The 10679-nt window shown below is 45.4% G+C and overlaps 1 protein-coding gene across 1 annotated transcript; it reads left to right on the top strand.

Moving 5' to 3' along the window:
• Positions 1-6161: 6161 nt before the first annotated feature.
• On the top strand, positions 6162-8982 carry BTG1 (BTG anti-proliferation factor 1). The gene is made up of 2 exons (XM_021527999.3): positions 6162-6551; positions 7709-8982. Exons 1-2 carry the CDS (start codon positions 6404-6406, stop codon positions 8071-8073), a joined length of 513 nt encoding a protein of 170 aa, XP_021383674.1. The 5' UTR covers positions 6162-6403; the 3' UTR covers positions 8074-8982.
• Positions 8983-10679: the final 1697 nt, after the last annotated feature.

Genomic DNA, 10679 nt, shown 5'->3' with positions numbered 1-10679 from the left:
TGTTTTTGTAAGTGCATAGTAGGTAATATCCTTTGTAGTCTATGCAGACCTGGCCTAAAATATCCAGTGTTATCATTACAATGTCTCCATGTTTTGCTATTTTGATGCATTTTTGAGACAGGCAGATTTGGTGAAGGTTTGGTTGCTACTACTTAATAACAGCTCCAAAGGAGCCATCTATTTAAAACTGTATTTGATTTCCAAATCACAAATCTTAATAAAGCTGCCTAAATTTTTTATGACATCATTGGAAAAGTTTCTCAGATGTTTATTAAAAAAATTTAAAAATATATCTTGATTTTTTAACTACATCATAAATTGAAGTATGTAAGGTGCAAATACTAAGAAAAAAATACTTGCAGGACCAACATATTGGTTTCTTAAAATCTTTCAGTATTTTAATGGAATTTGCACTTAAAATCTGCAGACAATCACAGTTTTAACTCTAAAAGTCACGGAATACTGCTGTAAAAGTACCATAAAAAAATCCTGTTTTTTCCTTTGCCTGACCACAGGGTGACTGAGACCTCCATGCTGACCAACACAGGCTGCTCTGGCAGTCACCAGGCAGTGCAAGAGCCCATAATGCAACCACTACAGACAAGAGTGTTTGATATTATTTCAGGTCTTCCTAAAATTATATGGCAGGCCAGAAAAAAAAAAAAAACTCTCAGAAGCATAGAAATATAATCCTCTTTATGATCCCTTCCATCCCAGCTTTACTATGAAAAACTACAGGAAAGGTAAAAATTTGGAATTTGAGATGCCATAATCTGATTGCAGAGCACAACAACAAACAATTGAATAATTTTTTCACTTACAAGCTACTTTCACTTTAATATTATTGTTAACAACATCCACTCAGGATTGCAATGAATGACTGTTTATCTCATCTAGATTCTTCTATCCTGTTGAATTCCTAAATTCATAAAAATGAGAACCTGACTGTTTAATAATGGTTATGTATGTCTATGTTGTGAGGAGTTCTCTCAATTGACAAGCTTTCAAATTATCTGTTTCTATTCCTTTCTTAAATTTTTGTTTTTACTGGATCCAAACTATAATTGCTTTGTTCAAAACAAGTGTTGCATGTGCTGCCATACTGCTACTATCACATTTAGGAAAAAAATTCATTTTTATAAGCAAAACAGAATACTATGTTATGGATTTGCTTTTTATTTGCTACATGTGCATGTTGTTTGCTGAAGTCAAAGGAATGGCATCAGAAAAGCCTTCTGTTGAATCTGTCCTGGTGAGACTCTGGTTTCTGTCCTGGCCAGACCCAAGGCTCATGTCACAAGGAGTATCTTCTCAGTGAGTGCCTCCTTTGAAATCAAGCTTAAATCAAGCAAAGTGGCCCCTTTGAAATCTTGCCCCATAGAGCAAACCTTTCTCTGTATGGAGTAAGTGCAGCAAAGTTTGGTCATTTTAGGATGTCATGAGATGATGGATTTCCTGAAATTAACATGCCATAGTTATGGCCAATGCTGAAAGCCTGCCCTTGCCCCTGAGTCTTTCTATCCCTTCCTGAGCTTCCTGCAGTGGCAGAAATGTTTGTTAAACAACTGTGCCAGACTGTAGATTGGGACTCTGGCTTATGGGAATAGTCCCACTTTCTTAAACAGGACTCTACTTATGCGAGAAGTGGTTTGAGGAATTCATTGCCTGATAGGCTGATTTAGAATGCAGACTGCAGACGTGTGGGTTTGCATGAGCATGTTGAAGAGAAAGGGAAGTTCCCAGTGGGGTCACAAATCAGACTTGTGCCCTTTCTCTGACTCCTACCAGTCTATCTTTTCAGATGCGAGACTTCTCCATTTTGGAAGAATATGTGACTGACTTCTTCACCCCCACACTTTCAGGATGAAACACTCACTGCTCCAATGCTGAGGTTGGGTGCAGTGCTGCAATGCTGGGTTCAGAGATAGGCTTACATTTGGAGCTGAAAAGCCCTTATCCCATCTTCATTGCAGAGTGCTGCTTTGGCAGTGGGCTGGATCCACACCACGTTTCTGAGCCCAGGTCTGCACCTGAGCTCAAGTCCAAACATTTCTAGTGGTAACACAAAAGGAATGACAGCCTGCTCTCAAGGTTCCAGGGAAAAAAAGCCTTAGGCCAACATTCACCTGCAGTGAAAGGGTCTGGCTACTGCTGTCTCTGTCTACAACCAAGCCATGGAGCCAAAGTTTTTCCAGGGAGGACTCCCATATCACCACTGTAGCTTGAGGAGTGTCTGTTTGAAAACTTTACAAAACAAGGTGGGAACTCACAACCAGGCCATGGAGTCCCCTGAGGAGCACCATGGCATGCAGTACTGGCTATGGACTCTGAGTTATATTTGCCTCCTGGAGCAGCAACTTAATGTCACTACAGCTGCCACTGCATATTCAAAGAATGAAACGTGCTAAAACATTGCAAAATGTTTTAAGCATCCCATAGAAATCTTTCTTCTGCATAATGTAAAAATAAAAGAGGAAACCTCTTCCCATAAATTTTCTAATACTTGGTAAAGGATGAAAATACTCTTGGCATTTAAATAACATCAACCTACACTAAAACAAAACCCTACATAGAATGGATTGTTGTTGTATTTTATGTATTGCAACCAGTACTCTTCAGCTTACAGGTTATGCCAATCTAAGGCATATATACTGCTTTTTGGAAACAAATACCAATATTTCTCAATTATTATTTCTTTATTAGGTCAATTCCAAATAATGCAAAAAATTATCTAGACTTGACACTGAAACAGGAAGAGACCTAACACTTTTCTACACTGAAAGGCTTTAATAAGATACCACATAAAAAGCCTATAACTCTCTCAAACAGGAAAAAATATCCATGCTGAATATGTAGTATATTTATTTTCATAAACAAACATATACTAATCCTGACCCTGAGACTAGAGCAATTTTTTTTTAAATCATATAACTCTAATTCTTCTCCTTTGAACTCTTGAATCTTTCCAGTTACCATAAAGAACACTCAGTAGCTTCAGAAAAGCTGTGAAAAGAGCATGTTGCAATAGTTGCAGGATGTGTATATGTGCATGTGGCATAGATGAAAGTGTATTTCTATTACTTATTTCCATTATGACAGAACTCACAAAGTGCTAAGCTCTCTCCAAACCAATGTCAAGAAACAGATTCTGCCAAAACAACATGATAGAAATGTTGTAAAGGTTGCATTGTATTTGTTAAATGTTAGGAAATATCAGAAGCTGGGATAGAACCTTAATTCAACCCTTCTATGCACATCCATTATGATCCAGTCTCTAATTTCATGATCACATACCTTTTTGGTTTTTTTTCCTCCCTAGGGCCTCTGCTTCATTTAAAGTATCAGATGGCCTGAAAAAGGCAGTTCTTAAATGTCTACATTTATCTTCTTCAGCACCCTGCCACTAATGTATCAGTGAGCATCTTGCACTATTAAGCCAGCAAACTGCCTCCTCTGTGTCTGGAGCTGCAGACAGGAGTAGACAGCTGGGAACTGGCCAGAGAAAAAAGAACCACTTTGTACGTCCCAAAATGTGGAAGCACCAAAGAAGTTCAGAGTGGCGTGGCAGATCAGTGAAATATGCTGGCAACGGGCAGGAAGCTAAGCTACAAACCAGCAACAGGCTATGGTGTGGCTAGTTTGCTTGATGCTCTCCATTACAGGCCAATCAAGAAAAGTTGACTTTGCTTGATGTCACGGGCTGCATGCCAAAGTCTTCCTCATCAATTAAGAGCTTTCAGACTGTAAAGATGAGGATTTTTGGGAGAATTTCACAGGCCAGAAATGGCAGCAGCTCCTTTGCTGTCCTGCCTAGCACTGAGATGGAAATGGAGTTGCCTGGCCTGGGAAAACAGCATGAGCAGCTCCAGTTACCTTGTTCATACCCATGGACAGGGATGAGATCCTCCCGGCAGGTATCTCAAGCCTTGAAGTTGCACTTGAGCAGCTCGGTGGCTGAAAGCGACAAACCCCAAGGTAGTTCATTCTTTACCAGTGGACTGGATCTGTATGCACAGCATTTTACTCTTTTCACAGATAACACTGTTTTATACATGCTGTTACTATTTGGAATCAATAGGAAATATGAAAACGGATTGCTAAAGAGTCCTTAGTTTATTGACTTTGCAAGAGATTTGGGATTTTAAACCTCATGTTTTGGGGTGCTACTATATATGACTACTTACCTACTTGAGAGCTCCTAAAACTCCTTCTGAGCATTTGATTCTGGATGGAATTAAGTAGAACAGATGAGAAAGTGGCCCAGATAAAAAAGCTCAGGTTCAGGCAAAGGTGGCAAACATTATATTATTTTTTGTTGTTTTTGAAGTATTTCCAGTAATTATTTCAGTGTAATTGTGATGCTTAAACATTGCTTTTGCACGAGGTGACAGTTATCCAGTATGATGGTGGGCTCTGAAGGCCCTGTGAAGGGGGAGAGAAGCATCTGCTGTTCAAGGTTTGCAAGAGCACAGCACTTTCCAGCCTGTGAGCAGAGCAGAAATGGCAGCTCTGGATATACCTCACATATGCCACAGAAGCACTGAGAAGAAAGGATGGCTGGCACCTGAGGAGCAGCAAGAGCCCAGGCCAGGTTGGCAGCTCCTCTCTCCTCACAGAGTGGAGGGTCAGCTCAAGATTATTAATGTAAATACCAGAAGTTAGTATTGAAATGGATGGGACTGTGAATGGTGAAATGGATGGGACTGTGCTCTAAAACCCACACCAACATTTTTAGTATGCACTAAAGCTGTGAGTTTGAGCTCTTCTAATTATCTTTTGAAGGTGTTTTGCAGATCTCCCTTGTGCAGAGACAAAGAGAGTCCCCTGGGGCTGGAGACTAAGAATAGATCCCGTGCGCAGAGAAAAGACCAAAAAGCACTAGAGAGTTACATTTTTCATATCAAATAAACAAAAAAACCCACATTTTTCATCTTTTATTCAAGATATTTCACACGCATATTTTTTATAGCTTTCATTAGTGAATTATTTTCACTGAAAAAGAAATCGTGTGTCGTGTGTGCCTTTGGCTAATTTCAGATCGTTGACTTAAGAACTGTACATGCAAATATCAGGCATCAGGCTGTTGAAGCTTTTCAACATTTCACTTGAAGGTTTGCAAGGGGGCAGGGGACAAACCATTGGGAAAGAATAAGGTTTCTATCAAGGAAGCTAGACTTTTGTGGTTTTTAACAAAACCAAACCAAACTGAACAAGCAGAAATCTTCCGTCGGTTTTTTCCTCTCCCCTTTTGTTTATCGAAGAGGGAGGCAGACCACTGGAAGGCCTGGGATGGACGCTGTTCTTGGCAGTCACTAGCCGACTAGCCCGCAAGGGCTCTGGTGCAGGACAGCTGGGACAGCAGCTCAGCGCTGCTGGGGGTGTGCGCAGGGAGCCAGAGCCCGGGCCAGGCTCGCGGCCTGAGAGGAGGCTTCGCCGTGCCCCGGCACAAGGGCCCGGGGCCTCGGCTGCCCGAAAGGCTTCGCTCCGCGCGGAGGTCCCCGGAGAGACCCCGCTATGGACGCGGTCGGAAGGCCACGGCTCGCGAACGTGAGGGAGCCCCGCGCTGGGCTCCGCAGCGCCGGGCAGTGCGTGGTGCCACGGGCGCAGCGCTGCGCTCCGGGAAAGGCAGGGACGCGCAGACGCGCCGCCTCCGCCGCCCGCGGCGCGGCCCTGCCGCGGCCGCCCGCGCGTGGGGCGGGCCCGCGGCGCTGACGCGCGCGCCGCCCCCGCCGCTGACGTGGCTCCGCGCCCCCCGGAGACAGCGCGCGCCCGCGCTCCCGCGGCTTCCCGCGCGGCCCCGCCACCGGCCGCGCCGCGCGCCGCCCCCACCCGCGCCGACGCGCGCGGAAACCCGCGCGGGGACGCCCCGCACTGCCGCGCGCTCTGCCGCGCGCCCCGCCCCCCGCGCACGCGGCTCCCCGCAGCGCGGGCGCGCGCCCCGGCACGCGGCCTCTCGCGCCCACCCCCCGCGCGCGCCCCCGGCTCTATTTGTTTACAGCCGATTACGTCACCCGCCCCGGCCGGCCCCGCCCCGCCGCCTGCCGTCACGATGGTGCGATCGCCGGATTGGCGGCGGCGCGCCCCCGGCGCCACGACGCCACTTCCGGTCCGTAGCGGCTATAAGAGGCGGCGGACGGCGGGTAGCTCCCTTCGCCCCTCGCCGCAGGAAATGCGGGGAGCGCTGCCGCGGCCGCCGCTGCTGCCGCCGCCCCCCTGCCGTAGGAAGAGGAGGCGGAGGCTGCCGCCCCCGGGATGTGATCTGGGCTCTGCCGCCTGCTCCGCGCCCAGTTAGAGCCGCGCCGCCCCTGTTTCGTCCCGCGCCGCTCGCTCCGCGCCCGTCCCGACCCGTCCCGCCCCAGCGCCGGCCGTCCCGGAGACCTGGCTGCCGCCCGCCGCCGCCTCCATGCATCCCGCCCTGTACACCCGGGCCAGCATGATACGTGAGATCGCCGCGGCCGTGGGCTTCATCTCCAAGTTCCTGCGGACCAAGGGGCTGATGAACGAGCGGCAGCTGCAGACCTTCAGCCAGTGCCTGCAGGAGCTGCTGGCAGGTGAGGGCGGCGTGGGCGCGGCGGAGCCGCTCCCCCCCGTCCGCCGCGGCCGCCTGTCCGGGCAGGGCCGCGGCACCCGGGTGCCCGGAGACGGGAAAGGGAGAGAGCGGCTCCTCCGAGGGACCGCAGCCCCTCCGCGGGGGCGACCGGGGCTCGGGGCCGTGGCTCGCCCCTTGCGGGGACCCTGCGTGCCGAGCCGGCCCGGGTGTGGGAGGCAGGAGCGGGGTGTAAACAAAAGCGGCTCGGCGTCGCGCAGGCAGCTCCCCCTCCCCTCCTTGCCGCCCGAGACAAAGCTTTGGAGCGGCCCGGACTTGAGCGCCGCGCCAAGCGCTCAAACTGCCCGGTTGCCAGAAAGAAAAGTGCTCGGAGGCTGGGTTTTTTTGCCAAGTAAAATTCATCAGGGACGAAGGGTCTCGGGTCCCCTTTCTTCTAGAAGCGTCTCTTAGCCGCCCCACAGCCCTGGTTAGGAGTAAATGCCGTGGGCTCTTTCGCTGCCCTGTGGGTTTTGTAATCCCAAGCCTCTGTCCCAGTGGGCTCAATAGTGACTACGAGTACCCTCAGATCGATAGGGTTTTGGGTGGGATAAAAACTCCTGAGGTAAGTGAAGGAAGTCCTTGGTTTCTCGCCATGAAAAATAGGCTGGGAAGAGCAGTGATGAAATACAGCTTGAGTCAGTCGGTAAATGCTGCCCAGCTTCCTCCCTAGTTATTTTTGGGTGTTCTTAGAATGTGAGAAGCTAAGCTAAGTATGGGTGGTGATCTCGAAAGGATGCTGGAAAGGGTCTTCTTTTCTTTTTCTGGTTTATGATGTTTTGAAGCTATTGAGTTTTTGTGTTGTGTATGTAATAATTTCTGTATTTTTGTATTTGTTTTTCTGAATGCCAGGAAGTTGCTTTTCACTCCTTTTTGGTGGTGGGTGTTCTCTATACAGTAGCACAGGACAGTAACTTTGTACGAGTGCTTCCCAAGGGACATTGCACTTCCCTAAATCACCAGCAGAAAAAAACCCTATAATATAATGATTTTCCAAGTCATTTTATACTAAAATAATGAGCTTATTTAGATCTTGAGGTATGAAATTTGCGAGATACCAATAATCGCTGCATGTGTGCTTCAATATCGAATTAAGGAGGATAATGTTTGTTTTTTATTTTATAGAACATTATAAACACCACTGGTTTCCAGAAAAGCCATGCAAGGGATCAGGTTACCGATGTATCCGGATCAACCATAAGATGGATCCTCTCATTGGACAGGCAGCACAGCGGATTGGATTGAGCAGTCAGGAACTGTTTCAGCTTCTTCCGAGCGAACTCACTCTCTGGGTTGACCCGTACGAAGTGTCCTATCGCATTGGAGAAGATGGCTCCATCTGTGTGCTGTATGAAGCTGCACCAGCAGGAGGTAGCCAAAGTAACACCAACATGCAAATGGTAGACAGCAGAATAAGCTGTAAGGAGGAACTTCTCTTGGGCAGAACTAGCCCTTCCAAAAGCTACAATATGATGACTGTATCAGGTTAAGATATAGTCTGTGGATGGATCATCTTAAAATGGATGGATAAATTTGGTTTTTACTTTGGGTGGGCACCTCTGGGGATGGATTATGGAATTTAAACCATGTCACAGCTGTGAAGATCTGGCACACGTTAGAGTGGTATACTTAAAGTGACAGTGCCATAGTTTGGACAGTACCTTTCAGTGATTTAATAGCCTGTGAGTCAAAATGATTGCAGCTTGCTAGGGAATAAGAAGATCTAGGAAGTGTCAGTTTCTCCAAGACACCTGACTTAATTTCTACACCAATTTTCAACCCCGATCTGTATTTATAAAGTGATTCTCTGCAGTAGGTCTTGCAGAGGAAATTTGCACTATTACATTTATTAATTGTTAGCGTTTTTGGCAGCTCAGTAACAAGACTTATGAACACCATAATACTGGAAATTTTAATTTTCAGACTTTTACCTAGCACTTACAAATATGTATAAATGTACATAAGATAAAATAGTAAGAATGACCTGGGGAAATGGTCAGATCTTTACATTGGCCTCAAAAGTAGCAAGTGATCAGAATCTGCCATGGCAACAGGCTTTAAAAAGACCATATAAAGACACTGTCTGAACTGTGGTGTTAGCACCAGCCAGCTATCTGTACATTTGCTAGCTTGTAGTTTTCTAAGACTGAGTAAACTTCTTATTTTTAGAAAGTGGAGGTCTGGTTTGTAATTTCCTTGTTCTTAATTGGGTAAAAGTCTTTTCCACAAACCACCATCTATTTTGTGAACTTTGTTAGTCATCTTTTATTTGGTAAATTATGAACTGGTGTAAATTTGTACAGTTCATGTATATTGATTGTGGCAAAGTTGTACAGATTTCTATATTTTGGATGAGAAATTTTTCTTCTCTCTATAATAAATTGTTTCCTATCTTGGCATTTTAATTAATCTCTTGTCGTGATTACATAGGATCAGTTAAATTATTTTTGTCTCACCGTAGAAACAAAATAGATACTATAAAGGCTTAAGAACATCAGTGGCACCCTGATGCTAGGGAACACTTGGTGCAGACCTGGATTAATGGAAGACCTCACATATAAATGCTTGGGAAGTTTAGGGGAACACGACGTATATGTCGCTTTAAACCTTGTAAAATCAGTGGAAGTAACTCCAGGGCCAGTAATTCCAGGATATGAGGAAAAGGTGCAGAAATAACATCCACCAAAGATGACTTGAATAAATCCAGAGGATTAAAGTTTACTTGGCTTCCTGATGAAGGATATAGCAAACCTAAATGTCCATTGTGACCTACTTGCTCACGAGTTCACAGTTCTTACCTGATGGATTCCCTGCACAATAAGAGTTGGGACAAGTGTCCCTTAGCCTTAAGAGCAGCTTGCTGCCTTTTGCTTTCTTCAGATGCAAGACTTTCACTTTAGAAATCATTAAGATTGGATTCAACAAAAGGTATGTTGATCTTTTTTCCCGAACTTAAAAGGTTGGCTGAGGCAAAGTGAGAAGCCCATACTTATATGTGTATTCATAGTTAATGGATGATGTAGAGATGTGATTCACTTAAGCACCACACTAATGTCATTTGTATACAGTACAGCAGATACACTTGTGAGAAATTCCTTACCACTCTACTTACACTTGTCAGAGTGCTGGAGTAAAAGTCAAGACTTTTCTGTTCCTATCTCCTGTGTACTTTGTTCTGTGACTGCTTAATAAAAGGCCTACCCGAAACCTTGGTCACTTCAGCCGCCAGAAGTGCTGTTGGTGCTCTGAATGAAAAGAAAGCCATCGCTACTTGCCAGCCAAGCTTGCAAGCTATGGGAGAACTGAGCATCAGACTTGCCAGGAGTTGTTGCAGCTCCTGCTCAACTATGAATGAGCCTTTACAATTAGACAGTAGCAATGTGTTTTATCTCCAGTTCATGTCTTTGTAATATAGCTGATCTGTAATATGGCTGGTTATATATAAGCAAGACATAAGACTGAACTGTCCAGCTTTTTTTTTTTTTTTTTTTTAGCAATTTCTTTCCCTTTGGTTTTTGTAAGTTCCAACTTTACAAATACGATTTTTACGATAATCTGCACGTCTGGCGATATTCAGCACTTCAAAATATTGCTGGTGCTTCTCTGGCACTATGGCTTTCTGGCATGGACTGGTGGAAGCATAAGTGCTCCTGAAGCAGTGAACTTTAAAGACCTTGCTCTGTAGGCGTCTGACAAAAAATGTATTACCAAAGCTTCAGAGTGAGCCTGTGTTACAGTAAAGTTCAGGTATAACTGATGCATAGGGTCAAGGTTAAAAATTCTCTTACTTTTAAGATGACACTTTTAATTGTTAAATCTGTAAGCAAGAAATTAATCCTAGTGGTAAGAGTACTCAAACCACAATTTCTGTTTTAAGTCCACAGACAGCAAAAGTGTATCTGAGTAGAAAACATTGAATTTGGCTTTAAAGCTATATTAAACTTTCATGAAGCTCACTGCTGATTGAACTATGCTTGGTATATTGTGGTGCTGCCTGCAGTCTTTTCTGCTGCACAGCAAGAACAGCTTCAGAAGGGGTAGCTGTATAGTTGGTCTTTGACGTGAGCTGTGCACATTATGAAAGCATCAGCTGTCA

Source organism: Lonchura striata, chromosome 5 (genome assembly GCF_046129695.1).
Source record: "Lonchura striata isolate bLonStr1 chromosome 5, bLonStr1.mat, whole genome shotgun sequence".
Classification (NCBI taxonomy): domain Eukaryota; kingdom Metazoa; phylum Chordata; class Aves; order Passeriformes; family Estrildidae; genus Lonchura; species Lonchura striata.
Note: the sequence above shows the minus strand (reverse complement) of the source record. Positions and strands in the feature narration are given on the sequence as shown.